The sequence below is a fragment of the Drosophila pseudoobscura genome, chromosome 3, assembly GCF_009870125.1.
Source record: "Drosophila pseudoobscura strain MV-25-SWS-2005 chromosome 3, UCI_Dpse_MV25, whole genome shotgun sequence".
In the NCBI taxonomy this organism is placed as follows: domain Eukaryota; kingdom Metazoa; phylum Arthropoda; class Insecta; order Diptera; family Drosophilidae; genus Drosophila; species Drosophila pseudoobscura.
This window is the reverse complement of record NC_046680.1, coordinates 21,871,200-21,889,719: the sequence shown is the minus strand read 5'-3', so window position 1 is coordinate 21,889,719 and position 18,520 is coordinate 21,871,200. Positions and strand designations below refer to the sequence as shown.

Genomic DNA, 18,520 nt, shown 5'->3' with positions numbered 1-18,520 from the left:
ACACGACCTGAAACGAACGCCGCACTGCACCCACACACACACACACGCAGGCGGCACGAGAGCATTTATGCTCTTCGAAGCAACCCTCGAAGGTATACGACTGACTCTTGGAACTCTCTCTCTCGCTCTCTCGCTCTCTCACTCTGTTCCCTACATTTCTGCCCATTATTATTATTATTTTTATTTATATTTCACTTTTGTTGTTGGCACGTTAAATATTTCCTGTTTGTCGTCGTCGTCGTCGTCGTCGTCGTCTCTCTCTTCTCTGAGCGTCCGCAAGAGAAGTATGGGGAAAGGGAGAGAGTGGAGTGGAGTGGAGTGGAGTGGAGAGTAGAGGTGCAGGGTGCAAGAGGAGGTCGGTCGCTGGCTGCCAGCAGTTCATGTTATGGTCACGTACTCCTGGGCACAGCTTCCCCTCGCACACTTTGCCGTTATGTGTCCGCTGTGGTCCTCTGGCTGCCTCCTCCGCTACTCCTGCTTTTCCTCTTCTAGCAGTTCCATCTTCTGTTTAGGCTTCTTGTCACTCTCCCCATTTGACTTTCTTTTCGCTTGTCCCTTTCGCCGCTTTCTTAAATGTTTATCTAATTATTTAGACGTTTTCCCGCTTTTCCATCCTACTTCCCCCCCTTCCCCCTGCACCGCCTACAGCGGGGTGGTGTCTTCTCTGGCGTGAACAAAAAGTTATTTAATTTTCAGCATAAATCCCAGGCAAATGTCGTTTACAAATTTGTCAGGGACTCGGGGAATGACTTCCCTGCGGAGGCGGAGGTTGCGTGGTTAATCGGGGGATTCTTTCTGAATCTGAAAAAACAATAATCCTCTAATTTGACAGGATGAGGGATAGGACGTGGTGGGAGGAGTTCCGAAAGGCAGGCTGTCGAATCGGCAAAACGATTCGGAAACAGCAACGTCTCGGAGGAGGAGGCCAATCCAATCCGAAGCGCTTCGGTAAATTGCCACGACTTCCGGAGTGGAACGGAATCCTCAGGTCATAAATTACATATATGAGTGTATAGGCACAATCCTTGGATGGATGACAGGCACAAGCATCCCCCCCCCCCCCACACACACACACACACACAAACACCGCCCGAAGGAGTGTTTGGATCATTTCTGTGGAATTATGCATACATTTTACACATTTTTAGTCGTCGTCCAATCTGCAAATAATATTGGGAATAGAGAAACTTGGAATGGAAACACCTCCCCCCCCCCGCCAACCCCCTGTACATATTTGCCTACCCGTCAATTCTGATTTATTTACGGCATAATTCCAGGCGTTATAAACTGTTTCTGACAGCTGAGAGAGTTTTCGGTTCGAACTTGGAAACAAAACCCCCCGAAAGGGGTTGCACTTTGTGGCATGTGGGGCTGTCGGCGACATATACACACATACATACATATGTATGTGTGAGTTATGGATAGTACGTGGGGGTCTATTACTTAACATTTGATTTGGGTCCTGTTTCCCCGTATTCCCGTATGCTAATTCCCGACTCTTTCCAGGGAGGGGGAAACTACATATTTAACAAAACGCCATTCATTAGGGCTGATAAATTCAATTAAATATTATTTCATTAACACCTAGGGCATGCCACAGCATGTGGTCCATTCCAGGGGAGGCATACGTCGTGTGTGTGTTCAATAATAGCAAGGACAATCCCCAAATTGGGGCGAAATGCCCTTCTCAATCGCTAATCACTGTTGCTGTTGGTGGGTCAAATAGTTACTGAAGAACAGGAATGGAAAATGATGCCTAAGCTTTGTTAAAGGAGACACTCACTGTACTTTGTGCTTTGTGCTTTATGCCTTGTGCTGTGCCACTAATTAAAAGTCCAATTATAATCTCCAATTGATCGAATGAAACAGACAAGTGTGGCTAAATACTATGTATGCCAGGGAATAGGAGTCGGGCGAGTTAAGGGCTTTGAAAGTGTTGAGAGGGTAAAATTAATATGAAATGCAAGCCAAGGCATGTAAATGGTTATCGCAAACGACTGCCATTATGTTTACAGCAATTCAGAGAATAACACCTGAGAGAAATGACCCTCCGCCCCAGCCACACATCCTCCGAGACCTCCGAGAACTCCTACACTTGCACAATGGTTCGTTTCGAGTCGAGTCGAGTGTCGACTGTCGACTGTCGAGCAGTGTAAACAGAATGTAGGTCTTCCAGGCGAGTGCATACATACATTGTACATATTGTGCGAGAGTATATCCTTTCCTGACTGCCTGACTGCCCGACTGTCCTGCCCCCGCTCCTCTCTCCCCACTCCCCTGTGGCACCCCAATTATGGCGCGCTAAACAATAAAGAAAATAATAATAAAAACCTAGTGCACACATCCGTGTAGGCACACACACACACATCTCCCCCCTTGCCCGAGGATACGTACGCATATGTGTATGCGGTGTGTGTGTGTGTGTGTGTTTGTTCGAAGCAACCCTCGCTAATGAAGCTGCAGCTCTGCTCTCCACTGTTTGTACACGCAATTTGCCTGTGCCCTACCCTGTGCCCCTGCCACAGTCTCGGCTGCCTCATCCGTTGCCTGGCCCTGGACCTGTACTTGGACGAGGACCTGAACCAGGACTAGGAACTGAAACTGGATCTGAGACACAAACAGCGCCCAGGGATTATCACCAGCAGCAATGGAGGGCAAAAGAAAGACCGTAACAGCCGAATAATTGATACCGTCCCTCCCTGCCGGGGGAGACCAGGGGGAGAGGCATATCGGGGATTTATAAGGCAAACAAAATGTAATTTTTTCCATTCATTGGGAAGAGATCTGCCACTCTCTATAAATATGGAGGTGTCCCCACCCCAATCCTTTCTATGAGGCAGAAATCGACAGGAACAGTGGGTTGTATCATCTATTCCATGGAGCTTCGGGGCAATGCTAGGAGCAATGCTAGAACTGAGTTATATGTAATACCCATTCTACAATGTTTCTCTTCATTCAATCTATTCACAAATACCAATCTCTCTGCGGGGTCTACAGGTCTGGGGTCTGGAGCGGACTAATAGAGCATACCATACCCGAAGGGAGGTGGTGTTCGGTGCGGCTTGGCTGCAGCATTTGATACACCGAATGTGGCTTAAGTTGGTCAAACACTTTAGCCAACTTTTTCCGGAATAGTTATAGCTATTGTTGGTATTTGTTGTCTGCGTCTCCGTCTCCGTCCCCGTCCCTGTCCCTGTCGCCGTCTCTGTTGCTGTTCCACTTGCTCTCAAATGTTTGGCCTGGAAAGTGTGTGTATGTGTGCGTGTATTCCTATATTCCATTAACTACTCCAAAATCCTCAAACGGTGCCCTGTCATGGCCCGCACTGCACTGCCGGACGACCGCAGGGCGACATGTGTGCCGCAGAGCAAGAGGGGGAGAGGGGGAGGGATAGAGACAGAGACAGAGGGTATTGTTTGCCAGGAATAAATACAGCAACAACAACAACTACAACAATACAGTGGAATCACAGCTGCAGGGCAACATAAAAATACGCCGCCTGATGGCATATCCTCCCTCTCTGTCTCTCCGTCTCTCCGTCTCTCTGTCTCTGTGTCTCTCTCTTTCTTCCACGCTCTATCCCCATCCCTGTCTATCGCTGTGCTGTAACATTTGTTTTGACATTGCTCTCCGCCGTTCTTTGCCATCTGTCCGTCCGTCCGTCCGTCCGTCTGTCTTTCCCTCCATATCCCTTTCTCTGTCGAATCTGTCTGGCAATCAGTGTTTTTCTCCTTTCCTCTTTGTAGTTTGTTTGCTGTTTGCTCTTCTCCTACCCCCACCAACCCCCCCCCACCATTCGTATAGTTTGTTTGTTGTTTGCACTCGCACTCGCTGCGCTTTTTACACTTGCCCCATGCCCCATGCCCCATGCACCATGCCCCGACGACCGCGAGTGGCCGCCTGCAAGTGTAAAGTTTGAAATTAGTTTGGAAAAGTGTCGAAAAAAGGCATGCCACGCCACTTGACAGTTTTTGTCAACGCAGCGCAGGGCCCGATCGCGCTTGATAATCGAATAATTTTCCAAAAAATAAGCTCCGATGCACACCCATGCACACCCATGCACTCTCTCTCACTCACTCTTGATGGCCTTTTGAAGGAATTGATCCTGGATTGGGGGGGTTCCATTTGGTTTTGGTCTGCTCTCTTGACCCCTGATCCCCTGATCCCTTGATCCCTCCCCTGAACCCTTTGAATAATCCCTTTCGAAATATCCTTCAATCCACCCATAACCTCAAATCGATTTGATCTCGGCTTTTGGGATTCTGTGGCATTCACCTGAGTCGCGAGGCCTAGTTTTGCATTCCGTTTCACCTTTCATTGTGCTCCTCCCTACCCCTACCCGCTGGCCTTGCGGTTTCCTCTCTGCCTTTCTTACTGGTTTTCCAGTGGAGGGAGGGAGGTGGAGGTATTTCAGTTTTGGGCAAGTACGCCTTGGGGCGCCATAAAATGTTTAATAAATTGCGCAAAAGTGCGCCAAAAGTGCCAGAAGGATAGGGAGAACAACAAAGAGGAGAGGAGCAAAGGAGCAGTACCGAATGGAGAGCGCAAAAGGGAGAGCAAACAAAGTCAACGACTCCTCCTCGAGCACACACTCACGCACACGCACACGCACACGCACACGCACACGCATACAGAACATATTCTAATGAAGTTCAAGTGGAAAGCAGGCCCCAGCCAAGGGGCAGGCGGCGGGGGCGTGGCACACGGCTCTCTGGCATTCGTGGCACGTAAAATGTATTGAATAATTACATTCGGGGCCGCCTAACGGCATACGAAATGAGGCGTACTCGTAGTCCGAGTCCGAGTCCGAGTCCGAGTCGGAGTCGGCCGCGAGACAAGTGCCACCGGCCGGACATTAGCCACGCCCCCAAACCCCTCCACCGCGTGGTCCTGCTGTCATGTAATGAGCGCCGCAGGCATTGAAAATTTCGAAACGCCGCAGGAAATAAACTTTTTTCGTGCGGCAGCCCCAAGCGTTCCCCAAGAGGGGAACAGATAAAGATTGATGAATCCACAGAAATGCATTTCGCCTGAAAATTGAATTTCATTGGAACTATCAGGGAGGGGAGAGGAGAGGGGAGAGGGGAGAGGAGCGGTTCGGAGAGCACAGGCGGGGGGTAATCGGAGGCCGATGGCCTTTAAGTAGTGCTAAAGTATCAATCAAAATGCGTGCCCTCACCAATAATCATGACGGAATTACACTGAAATCTTCCAAGGTGAAACTCAATCTCCATCGCACTCTCAAGAGGAAAGATCTGAGAAAACGGTTACCGAATCAGAAACAACAAAATGGAACGAGCACAAAAGATGATTTATCTTTACAAGCACCTGAGAGGGGGAGACACTGCCAGAGTGCGGGGGCGGAGGGGGACTTACAAATTGGATTGCCACAGGGGATCGGAAATACGGACTGCAGACAGACAGACAGAAAGATATAAGGCTCCAAAAACGATTGGCAAACAGTGAATATAATCTTGTTTTACCTTAGAAAACTCTGGGGAATCCTACGAACATGTAATACATGATTTAGGTGCCGACCGTAAGAGGTCTCAGCTCTCAATCCCTGTGTGCGACAGAAGGCTCTCGGAACTAACTTGTCTCCGTTCCAATGGGCGTTGTTGATTGGGACAAGCTCACACGCACATTTTCGTTATTTTGCTGGATGCGTTCGTCTGTTCTTTCTACTATTCCGCAGGTTGGTTGCTGCTGTTCCTACTGATGATCAGAGCTAGACAGTAGTTACCCCATCAAAGATTATTATTCCCTTGAGTCCATAAGCAAAACGATTCAAGTATACGAATATACCCGGAAACGGAGATTCCAGGCCATTCCTGCAGGCCCCATTCCTGCATAAGCCCCATTGCTCGCTCTCATACCTGCCGAAGGTTCCAGCAAAAGTTGCTTGGATTTTCACTTTCCGAAAAGTTGTTTACCCACAGCCGTCCAACCAGGTGGAAATTCATTTTCTTTGCCCTGGAAGTACACTCGGATTGTGGGGAAAATGCCAGCGAAGTACAACTCCGGAGGAGAACAATGTCAATGGTTTAATTTATTTAAAATCAATTTACGCAAAATCTTTTCGAAATTCTTTGCGAGTCGACAAATTCAGGGGCGGAGGAGCCGGAGTTGGCGTCTGTGTGGCAGAATCCGGCGGAGTCAGAGGCAAGGCTCTGCTTAGAGCTCAGCAAAGTGCTTTTGCTTTTGGTTCTGGCTCTGGAAAATCCTGCATAATTTAATTGTCCTGTTGTCGGTTCTAGTTAGTCTGTCTCTGTCTGTTATTCCTGTCTCCCACTGCCACTTGCCACTGCCACTGCCACTGCCTGGGGCAGTGCCACTTCTATAAAGTTGTATGTAGATGTCTGGCTGTAGCAACATTGGGTCTGCCAGGACTCCCACTGCCGACTGCGTAGTCCGTGCAGCACTGCAGCAAGCTGTCTTTAATCCACATGCGACTGCCGCAAAACTCTGCCACGCTGTGGCATCGAGCAGACAGGTGCCTGGGCGACCAGACACGGCCTAGAGTTTGCGGAGGAGGGGGAATGGGGTTTTTGAGGCTTCTTTGCGGTCCACTTGGCATCATCCATCGGCTTGGAGACCACAATTACAGTGTTTACTTCTAGTTTTACTGCCTGGTACTCCTCCCCCTCCCCCTCCTCCTCCCCTCTCCCTCTTCCGTTTTGGCAGTTAATTAAGTTTACGGGGAAAGTGGAATTTCTTTAAGGCCCAATCAATCGGGTGGTGCTTCCTACCCCCTCCCCCCACCCCCACCGACAAATCCATTAGCATTAAATGCCTGTAAACGTTGCAGGGATCGAATCGAATGGAATCTTTAATAATCTTCAATTGGAAACCGTCGCAGTCCAGTCGCTGAGGGATTCATTAAATGCTCGGGGGGGACACTTGGAGCAGAACGCCAACGAGAGCTGCGGAGAATGTTCAATGGAACTGAAATACAACACCATTTCGGTGGGGGATTTCGGGGCTGTTGTTGCCATTGTTGTTGCCATTGTTGTTGCTGTTGGCTGTTGGTGTCATGCGGGGCTTCCCCGACCCTCGGGCAGACGTACAAATGATTTTGATTTCAATTTTTTTCGTTCCCCCTTTGGTTTGCCTCCAAAAACTATAGCCCCCGCCCCCTGCCTTTGCCCCGCAGATAGTCGGAGAAATATTTGATGAGAAGCAGGGGGGAAGTTTTATTGTTGCACAGAGGGGTTTGGGGGGGGGGGGGGGGGCACACTCTGAGTGTGTGTGTGCACTGAATGCCAAAGTTAATAAATTCAAAACACTTCAAATTTCATTTTGGCATATTAAATTTCCCGAAAAGAAAAAGGAAAATCCCCTCCCAGCCAGGAGGAAGGAGCCAGGAGATACGAGGCAAAGGACCGCGCACCGGGCAGAAGTCTCTCAAAAATTTACATATGAAAGCCTGAATGCCTGCCTCTGGGGGCTGGCTGCTGGGGGCTGATGGGGCAACGCCACAGACAGCACACATGCAACGGGCGTCGTCCTCGTCCACGTCGTTGGATATTTGCAATTGCCAGCGAAGTATTAATGGCAGCATTTGAATAACAATGCAGCGACAGAGGATTCGATGTGAATGGGGATATGGATGGATGGCGGATGGCGGATGGTGGGGCTGTCGACTCCGACAGGGCAAACGACATGGCATTGCAATGCCACCTCTGCGGGGCACAATTAATGCCTGGCAACGGACCAATTTGCGCTGTATTCGGGAGCCGCCTTCCCTCTCTACGAACAACAAAGTATCGGAAAATCCTGCGGAGAAATGCATTTCCAGCCCTCGAGCGGCTCTTTTGGCCAGAGTCGGGTCCAGAGGCGGTTTCCAGGAACTTTCCGATGGCAGCAGCCCACGTAGCATAATGAGCACAGAATTCCTCGGAATTTCGCCAGTGGACGACTGAGAAGTGAATTCATTGAGGGTCTGTGTCTCGGTCTCGGTTAGGATCTGGGTCTGAGTCTGAAATATGCAAACGTCATTCGGATGCTGTTAATTATGGATGGGATCCCTGGGGTTCCTTGGGAGTGTGGGGGGCAGCCCCAAACAGTAATCCCAGGCACCATTCTTTTATAAATCAACTCGATTTGAGTGTCAGATTGTAGTTTGTATGTGCGAAAATTTCTTGTAAACATTTGACAGACATTTGGGTGTAGAATGCTCAAATACGGATACGTTTGGCAGCTGGTGGTCGTCGTCGTGCTCCTGCAGGTGGAGGGTAAGTGCCACAGCAGATCCCCCGATTCCCTGCACTCATCCATCCGCTTCCCCCTCTCTGCAGGCCTGCGGGGCCAGTGCGCCGACTGTAGCCAGCACTGGGGGTATCCCTGCAAGGCCAACGTCACGGGATACTACTGTGCGCCGGGATCCGCCATCGACACGGTTCCCTTGGTGCAGTCGGACTACGAGACGAGCACCATAGATCCCCTGGACACCTACAGTCAGTGCACGCCGTATCCCTTCGCTCTCAGTGCGTACTGACATCCTCCTGTATCCAATATCCTCATGCATCCTGTATGCCCATCTTTCAGATAAAATCGGGAGCTACTGCTGCGTCTATTCGCCGAAGATCGGCTGCCAGGCGGCCATCAACACCCACATGTACAAGTACGAGTCGAATCCCGTGTCCTACTGCAAGCGCTGCATCGATCGCTGCCTCTGCGACATGGGGGACACGGGCCACCGTCGGGCGAGGCCCTGGACATGGCCCGCACTCCTGTTCGGTGTCCTGGCCATCACGACGCTGGGGCTGCCCAAGTGGCCCGCATTCTCGTGATCTGTGCGAAAAGGAGAGCTGGAAACACCCCCGTTGCATGCCCCGGATCAGACAGCATCCAGTTGCCACAGAAACCATCAATTAAGGGCTGGCTTCCATGAATCTGCAGAAACAGGACAAGGAGGTGTGTCCAATCGAAAGGGAAACTTTGCCAACTTTTTGTGCGTGTGTGTGTGTGAGTGTGTGCGTGTGTGTGTCGAAACAGTTGTGAGACGGGAGGCCATAGAAACAATCACACATCCTGGCATGAGGCTGGATCGTGGCTCATCTATGTTTCTGCTGTGTGTTTGGAGGGTGTTTGGTGGTGCGCGTATCCCTAATGAAATTAAATGTATCTCCGCCAGTTGGATGGCAAATAAAACGTTTGAAGAGTGGCCAATACCCTTCGAGTGATTGAACATTGACCAGGCGCTGGACTTGGCTCCTTCCTGGCCCAGCGAGAAAGTGTCCCGGCCAGGCGGCTGCTGTACGTGACTGGGAACATTATTGTTTGCTTATCTACACTTAATTGCTTCTGGCTACACTTAATAATATGGTGTTCTATACAGACGCACACACACACACACACAGCTCTCTATGGGGAGGCCCATCGTCATCGTGTTGCCGTGGCCGTGGCAAAGCCATCTCCACCCCCGTCGCCAGACTCGACTCTATCTTGGGGCACGCTGTTTGTTCGGTTTCCCACTTTGCGTTGGTCCCAGCATCGTCATCGTCTCCGTCTCCCTTTCGTTGGCAGCATTTTCATTCAGCTTGAGATTTGTTGCACCATAAAAAGGGCTTCTTCGAGACTCGTCTCTCGACTCTCGTCTCTCGTCTCTCCTTCGCATTGTATTCTGTTGCATGCTGCTGGAGAGCTATTTGTTTGCCTCGTCCCTTATCGCTTCTCCCTTCTCCATTCCCCGCTGTCTTCGCTCTGGCTTTCCTCTTTCCGTTCTTTCTGTTCTTTTTGGGTTTCTTTCTTCGTTTTTTTTTCGTTTTTTTCTTTCTCTCAATTTCTGTGGGCTGAAAAATTTCATTGGAATTGGTTTTTTTTTTTATATACGTGGGTCCCCGCCCCGCCTTCTCTTTTTGATTTCTGATGGATTTCTTCTTTTTTTGTTCGGTGACGCTGGACATTGGCATGTGTGTGCCTGTGCCTGTGTGTGTGTGTGTGTGTGGCATGCCTCATTAGTTCGGAAGATCTGAAAGATTAAAGCAGTAGTTTTGGGTCATACGACACCGTCCCATCGATCGCTTGATTGGACATTTTCCACCCCTTTTGGAAATTTCGAAATACATATTCGGCATTTTCCGACCCGAAAATTAATTATGTTTTTGGCCACAAGATTGGCCACGCCCCTTGCGCCTTGAATGCAATTTCAAATTCCCCTTCCACTCTCTCTCTCCCCCTCTGGCTTCTCCCCTCCATTTCCATTTCCACTTTCATTTCCTTTTCCACTTTCTGTTCCATTTCCCAACATCCATCCATCCATCCATCCCATCCATCCATTCGGTCGTCCCATCTATCGGCGAGTGCTAATTGTTACGAATTTGCAACCCTCCAAGAGGGGGATGGGCCCTAACTCCAGTTGGGGGTGGGGGTGGGGGGGAGGGAGTAGGCGGTCTGCCCTGCATTCACTCTGATATCTGCTCGGGAGCCACAGAAGTCGTTGGATGTCTGTTCCGGAATGAGAAAGCGTTTGAGGGCTCGAAACTTGCGATACCCTTGCCGATATATCGATGCTGGTTAGATGTTGGATGGTATATGGGGTAGCCCTATGGGTTCTGGAGTGCTCCAATCATAGGTCTTTTTTCTTGGGGCCAAAGGAATCCTCTGTCCAGAGTCTCAACCACTTCTGGGGTTTGTACAGATTCCCGACAATATAATAGCCGATTGAGTAACTGGAGATATTGTGTGGGGCCTCCGGGCTCTCTCTTACAGAAAGCGCGCTCAAAGGCCCTCAAAGGAACCCTTTACTACGATCGAAGCGATCGACATCTGAACATCATAGAGTGCAAGGTACGACCCTTTCTCCAGGAGTCTTTTTGTTCCCTTCAGATGCAGCGATGTTGCATTCACCTTCCATGCGACAATTGCCAATTTAACTGTGTGTGTGCGCTCTCTCTCCTCCCTTAAGACTGCAATTAGGGGGCGTGGCAGTGCTGCCCAGGAAGTGCGTGACTTGCAGTCAGTATATGTGCGTGTGTGTGTGTGTGTGCGTGTGTGTGTGGGAAAATCAATTGAACAACAGAGGAAAAGAGGGATGCAGAGTGGGAGGGGGGACTTGGGGTGGGGTGGGGCACACAACTGTTGTTGCACGACCAATAATCAGGCTAATAAACATTTCATTCACAGGCCTCATTGAGCCGGGGTCCCAATCATAACAACGTCGGCGTCGACGTCGCCGTCGGCGGCGGCATCGTCTGCCGCTGCCAAATGTTCAATAGGATCCATGGAAAACAAAGGCACCCCCCGCATGCCACATGCCACATGCCACATGCCTCCCCCTGGCACCAGCATATGGGGGCAAGACGATGGCTTTCCCTTTCATCGCTCGATGGCCTGTCATAATATGAGGGGCCCCCGCCCGAGACCCACAATTGAACCGGAAATTATTCTTTTTCTTTGGTTTCTTCTGCGGCAGACACAAGTTTTTCGCCTTGGATTCCGTTTGTCAGCGGGTCCTCCTGGAGTTGATCTCCGGTTTACGTACCTGGAAAGAAAGGAAAAGGAAATTTCATATTTAGTTTATCTCTCAGAAGCTTAAAGTTACAGATACAAAGATACAAATTGTGGGGTTTTACTCCCTGCCCACCGCGACCTGTTTTGGAATCACTTTTCCGCCAGACATCTGCTCGACGCAATCAAAACAGGAACAATAGAACAACCTCCCAGTCCCAGTCCCAGTCCCAGGCCCCCACTCCTTTCCCTTTTCAGGGAATCTACCCCCAAAACAAAGAACTGGTTAATCCCCCGCAAAACCCTGACGATTAACCAACACAAAACCCCGAACAACCCAAACCAAGTCGAGCCGAACCGCATTGAAAATTGCAGCCCGAAAAGAGTTCGGGCGAACGCCAGATAACACCGGCAGATATCGAAGGAGTTACGGACGGATACTCCGCTTAACGGAGGGACACCAGGTTCGTGTCCTGCCGTAACTGTAACAAAGACCCGGCCACCGAAGCGACGCCACAGGAACAGACAGATAGGCCACCGCGGAAGGAGTAACTCCAGTGAACACACATCTGCCGGGGGGCAGGGGGGCAGGGGGTCCCGGGGGTCAGCCGGAAGGGCCAAGAGGCAGGGCCCGTCGGCTGGGGTCGGAAAGTCATGGGAAATCCAATTGCAGACCGGCGCGGGGCCACAACTAAATATATTTCGTATTTTTAGATGGGATTAAAGTTTCCCAAGGGGCAGCAAGCGGCACCAACAAAAAATTGCATATCCAATGGGCGGCAGAACGGAAGTGAAAAGTGCATTAAAATGGAGCGGCGAGGGGGACGAGGGCAAGGGTTAGCCAGGGCCCAAAGAAACAACTGTCGAATCTCCCACGATATCCCAATAGATGTAAACACTGAGCGAAGGCACCCCTCTGTCCCCGGGGGTGGGTTGCATCCCCGGCAGGCGGGCGGGCAGGGAGGCGGGCGGGCTTCAACGATGCTTGAGCCATCCGTAACCCCATCGAACCCCTGGCTACGGCGGTCAATCAGTTTACAACAATAACAATTTCTGAAGGGTCAACACGTGGTCCACATCCTCATCGGCACATCGCCACATCGCCACCCCGCCCACATCCGCGTGTGTGGCAGGCTGTCGACTCCGTGGCGGGCATTTTGTATATTCAATTAGCCGCTGCCTCCATGTCGAACATTTCCTCTAACTCGATGGAGTGGCAGTGGCAGGGAGCTCTGGCGGCTCCAGCCCACTCCTTGTTTCGGTTTTGCATTTCTAATGCAATTTGCGGCTGCATCGCTTTTGTTGCCGTTGCCGTTGCCGTTGCGCCCCCAAATCGTCAGTGTGTGCGTGTGTGGCGTGTGTGTGTGTGGCGTGTCGTGTCCATTAGCACCTTGATGCTCATAATACATATTCATTAATTGGCCAGAGCCATCCCCTCTGAATGGGTGGTGTTTCCTTTCTTCCTCCCTCTTTCCGTCGAATGGGAGCTTCCTTTCTTCCTTCGTTCCCGCTGAATGGAAGCTCCCCTTCTCCCTCAAAATCAGAGCTCACCTTCTCCTCTCTTCCCTTCAACTGGGAGCCCCCCCTTCTCCTCCATTCCCTTGGAATGGTAGCTGCTGTCTTCCCTTCAAGTCTGAGCTTTGTGGCAGGCCTGGCGAGAGCTTTAATTATCACCTCCTCAAGGGGTGGCGAGTCCGCTCAGGTCAAACTCTTCAATTGGTGTTGTGTTATGGATATGCACTATTCTATTCCATGCCCCATCCCCCCATCCCCCTTCTCTGCCCAACTTTGGCCTCACAGTCACCGCAAAATGTTCTCATTCATTCGGAACTCCACCCCCCCCCCCCGCAAGGGCATCCCGATTGACTATTGTAATTGCCCATCCAGCCCTTCTCTGGGATGTGCCCTGGACGTGCACCTTTTTGTCTTTCACATTAGTTAAAGCTTGCGGCAAGGCAACAAATAAAGCGACTTGAAAACACGGCAAAGCACTTGAGCGCAACACTTTTAATTTTCCAGTGGCCAGCCTTCATCCCCCCCTCCCCCAAGACCCTTCCTCATTTGTGGGTTAGTTTTTCGGGTAGGTCGGGGTGTGGGGTGTGTGGGGGTGAACTTGAAACTGATGCCCGGCACGTGGGCGCCCTCCTGCGTGGGGCAGGAACAGACACCCAACGACAGACGGGTCGGATCAGGGCGGCAAAAGGGGTGGGCTTGGGCACAAAACATATTCCACGGGAAAGCTATATTGCGGAAAAGGTTGAGGCCTTCTTTGTGTGGCTTGGAAAGCCCCACCTGCCGTTTGCATATACCTTGCAGCAAACTATTTAAATGGGATTTCCATGCACCCTCGGCTTCAGCCCCAGAGCTGATGCTGTGCGGCAGACGTCGGCACGCGCTCAAATTAGTGACTGAGCAGCAGTGGCAGAGGGCAGGAGGCAGGGTGCAGGGGCAGGGACAGGGGCAGGGGCAGGGGGCAGAGCTCGTGCCACTCCGCTCTCTTGCTGTAGCTCTTGCAAGAACAGCAACAACAACAATGGGATTGCGTATAATCAAAAATTAACATAACAATACAGTCCCCCCGCTCCCCCCGCTCTCCGCTTGCCGCTTCCCCCTCGCGGAGAAGCAGCAACAAGAGCGCCGCGGCAAAGTGTTTTCTGAAAACAACAAAAAAATACATACACGAGTACGAGCATAAGCCGCACCGAAATGAATTTGTGTGGCAAGAACTTAAAGTTGCCCCTGCCACAGCCCCTGCCACAGTCACTGCCACTGCCACGGCCACGGACAGAGCCAAGACCCTGAGCGTTGCCATAATGAAAGGGTAAGCAAAGGGCAGGGCTTCGATCAGGGTATCCAGAGAGAGAGAGGGAGAGGGAGAGGGCACCCAAAGGAGAGAGGAAGCCAGCAGTAAAGAGGTAGAAGGAGATAGCCATAGCAATGAGCATGAGGCGAAAGCGGTTTTGCTCCATCTCCACGCACACAGAGGAGCGAGAGAGAGAGAGAGAGAGAGAGAGCGAAGGGCAGGCAGGCAGGCAGACAGATGGACCGATGGAAGGAGACAGCTACAGCCACAGAGAGAGACAGAGAGAGAGAGCAGGATACGGGGAGAGGTAGAAGGTAGGCGGAGGGGGAGGGGGAGTCAGGCTGGCGTACAATTCGATAAAGAAAATTCCCAGCGGGCACTTAATTTACTGCCTGGCGTTCCATTTCGTTTACATTTCTCATGCATTACCCCCCTCCCCACCCCACCCCACCCCCCTCACGAGCGACCGATAGATGCTGTTGCACTGTTGCCACATTTCAGGCAGGATCTTGTGCATAATCCGTTAACTACCGCAGATAATTCCCCCAAATTGGATCCAAATCGGGCCTGCAGATCGCCTGCCGATCTCCATAGAACCCCCTAACAGACTGTGAAAGCACAAAACTTGGGCCCTGTTCAGCCTATTCCCAGAAGTTCCACCATTTTAGGCTCGGAATGGATTAAAGTTTGATTTTTATAGATCCTCTAACACAAAAAACCTTATAAAATCCCATACAAATGGTATACAATCTCAAACAGAGATTATAGAAACCTTTAATCTTTTCTGGAGAGGCTAGAGCCGCTCTTAAAAGCCACGCTGTAGGAGTCCCGAACCCTAGAAATGTACGGACGTTACTCTTCTCACTCTTTATATTGTCTTTGCCTTAAACGATCTAAATTTACTGGAATTTTAACCAATAAATGATTGGATACTATGGAAATGTTGTGATAGGAAGGCCTCACAGCCCACCAAATGACTTAAATTGATCTCTTGGAAACCTTAGACCAATTTAGATGGCAATTAAAAGTGCCCAAGAGTCTTTTTATGAAATTTCCGATCACATTGGAGTCTTTTTCGAGTCCTCAAACTGATGAAAATAATCATAAATGCGCTCCTTTTTCTGATCATACGGGGGTCCGATCCGCTGCGAAGCACTTTCGAGTGGAATTTCTAATCATTTCACTCAAAAGAATATTAATTTTATTTCGCGAAAATTCTATAGTGATGATTATCTTTGCCAATAAATCTTTAAGGTGGGGGTTTGTCCACCTTCGCGCCCCCTTTACCCCTTTACCCCTTAGTTCGTGCCACAGACGTGCAACACAGACTGCTGCTGTTGCCCCAATCGTAGATCAATTTACATAGTTTCGATCCTGGGAATTGGATTCACGTTTCAGGGGCATGAAAAAGTGATTTGTTTCGGGTGGATATCTGACTTTGGCTTTGGCTTTGGCTTTCCCTTGTGCCACTACCGCTCCCATCCTTCCTGCCTTGCTTCCTTCCTTTATCCGCTGCCACGCGTGCCACACACAAACACACACGGCGCTGAACAAGGCCAGCGTAATCAACATAATGAGAGTGGGTAAGAGTGAGCATTATGATAATAATAGTGTGCCAAATGCTCTGCGCGACCTCCTTTGTGGCAGGGATGGGATGAGATCAGGGAGCGGGGTTGCAGGGTTGCAGGGTTCCCGGGTTGCTGGGCCTCCCCTGCCACACACTCGAAGGGTTTCGTCTCTCTGTTTTTGTCGAGTTTTGAAAAATATTCAAGTTATTCGAGGAATGCATTTGGTTCTGTTCAGTTTTAATCATTTCTGTGTGTGTGTGTGTGTTTTTTTCCCCCCTCTTTCGACAAAGCGTCCACGGGGGGAGGGGTAGGGGGGTAGGGGGAACAACAAAGGAAAGGCGCTGCTCCGCTCCTGACACGAAATGGCAGTGATCTATTTTTGAGAGCGTGGAATGTTGAGTGCCTCGAAAAGGGATTCGATGGGTTGGGAGTGTTCGGAGGGGAGAGGGGGGCCCTTCATATGAAATTGTACACGAGGCCATTGTCTGGGAGAACCCATTCGACGGCGATACGCTGCGATGGTGCCAGCAGATACACGGGGGAGGTGTTCACACGTGGGTGGGGGAGGGGGGATACGAGTATGTCATGTGCTTTAGCCGTAGTCAAATTTCGGGATGGGGCTGAGGCTGAGAGGTGCCTAGGGTTTCGGGGTTTTTTCCCGAAGCATATCCAAGGAGACTGTGCCGTGTGCCACCCGCTTCTGGGATGCCACATCATAATCCCACGGCAATCCCTCTCCCATTCCACTCGAAGTCTGTTTCTTTCAACTTCTACTCCGCCTCCACTCCAAGGGAGGTGGCAGCTTCTGTTCGCCTCCATGCCACTCGAGACAAAATCAAAATTCAACTAATTTGCATTTTCGATTTGCATATTTACACAAAATCCGGCCTATCCATGGAGTGCAGCCTGTCCTTCGTCTGCCCCTTCCACCGCCTCTGCCCCTTGATGCAAATGTTCTGTCATTGAAATTAAATTGATTGCAAATACTGAAGATTGACTTGAAGTGGGAGATCGCCGACAAAGACGATGTGGATGGGCCGAAGCGAGTCCTGAAGTCCGGAAACAAAGGCCTCCTGGCTCCATGTTGGTTTTTGATATCCTCCCCGGGACTCGCTACCTCCACGCCAGGACTCTGCTCTCTCTCTCTGGCATAATTGCAGTTTGCCCAAAGGGTTGTTCAGGGGCTTTTCGGGTGGAGGACTGCAGCAACGAAAATCACACAAAACGCTACCCGCCGGAGCACATGGCATGAAAATGCTACCCTAATTTGAAATTAAGCAGCGGTAGGGGTGGCTCTAGGGGTTAAGGGGTGTAAAATGCATTATGAGCGATGCGTTAATGGAAATCCAAAAGGTAGGACAGGGTCGGGGTCGGGGACAGGGACGGGGACGGGGACACGGACAGGTCTCTCCTCTTCTTTCAGTCAAAGTTAAGTAGAAAGCAAATCATTCTCGGAGAAAAAACTGGACGGTACTATTTAATAAAGTTTATTCGAGGACCAACAACCCCGCCCTACCCCTGCGCCGGGGAAAACTTTTGCAGAAAACTTTCGGAAATTGGCACAGCCAAAAATCAGTTGCGAAACAAGTTGATTGAACAATTTATCAAGCGCCCAGAGTCGGGTGGAGGACTGTGGATGGGTGGATGGGGGGGGATGTGGGTGGGTGCACATGTCATGAGCGGGGAAAAGAAATGACAGCACGCGTCGCGGATGGAGCGGAGTTGACGACGACTGCGGGAGGTCTGACAGGTTCGGGATGGCTTCTGCTGGAAGGCAGCTCAACCCCAGAGCCCAGAGCCCAGATCCCAACCCCTGGGACTGTATTTACTTTCGCGGGATTTACTCTCAGCCCAAGGACTCTCGCTTCAACTAAACAAATTGGAGAATTTTATAAAAATTGGTTTATGATGATGACATTTGTATGGCATCCGGGGCGGGGGCGGTTTCAGCATGTTTGTTTGCCACGCAAATAAGAGAAACAACAACAAAATAGAAAAGTGCAACGAAGCGTTCAAGTGGGAGGAGTGGGCGGGGTGGGCGGGCGAGTGCTTAAGCTGACAAGGTGCCAATGGAGCCAACAGGTGCGCGCCGGAGAGAGCCAGAGAGAGCTCTCCTGAAAGCCCCATCAATAACCGGTTGACAGCGAGACACTGCCAAGTGGATGAATGAAACAAATCAATGGCGATGGAGACGCTCAATCGGAAAGGGGAAGCCCCTCCAGAGAGCGGGTCAAAGCAGATTATTTTGCGAGCAATGAAAGGGGATTTCCATTGAGGTTTTTCACACCCCCAGAGGGACTCCTCGGGCTCCCCGGGGTCCCTCGACAAGCCGTTAGCCATAAAGGAAATTAATATCGCAACAAACTTAATTTCGTAATATAAATCTAATCTGAAGGCTTTAAATTACGACAGCAGACGCTCTCGGCCGACAAGTCCCAGGCCATTAAATTGATAAATAACCAAAAACTTGGCTCATAATCGCCCCCGAAACGAGAGGAGGCCCGACCAGCGGCAGCATTTATCAAAGGCCTCCTTTATCAAAGGAGTACTCTCTCCCGCGTGGATGTCTGTGTCTGGCGAATGTTTGCCTAAACAATTTGTGGGTGTCCGGTTGGGGGGACGCGCGCCTGGTGATCCATTTGAATTCCGCACATAAATTAACATAGCCCACCGATGCCCAGGCCCAGGCCCGGGCCCA

At 50.6% G+C, this 18,520-nt stretch overlaps 2 protein-coding genes across 3 annotated transcripts in view; one reads left to right on the top strand and one right to left on the bottom strand.

The window, feature by feature from the left end:
• jing (AE binding protein 2 jing) overlaps positions 1–18,520 on the bottom strand; it is a 130,363-nt gene that overhangs the window by 12,809 nt on the left and 99,034 nt on the right. The gene's annotated exons all lie outside the window — the stretch shown is intronic.
• On the top strand, positions 7,465–9,173 carry LOC4805579 (uncharacterized). Its single transcript, XM_001361924.3, has 3 exons — positions 7,465–8,234; positions 8,298–8,486; positions 8,548–9,173. Exons 1-3 carry the CDS (start codon positions 8,174–8,176, stop codon positions 8,790–8,792), a joined length of 495 nt encoding a protein of 164 aa, XP_001361961.2. The 5' UTR covers positions 7,465–8,173; the 3' UTR covers positions 8,793–9,173.

Excerpts from the sequence above, each read along its gene's own strand:
- LOC4805579 (XM_001361924.3), top strand. The coding sequence starts at position 8,174 with ATGCTCAAATACGGATACGTTTGGCAGCTGGTGGTCGTCGTCGTGCTC. Across the intron at positions 8,235-8,297 it reads CGTGCTCCTGCAGGTGGAGG|GCCTGCGGGGCCAGTGCGCC; the intron begins GTAAGTGCCACA and ends CCCTCTCTGCAG. Across the intron at positions 8,487-8,547 it reads GCCGTATCCCTTCGCTCTCA|ATAAAATCGGGAGCTACTGC; the intron begins GTGCGTACTGAC and ends CCCATCTTTCAG.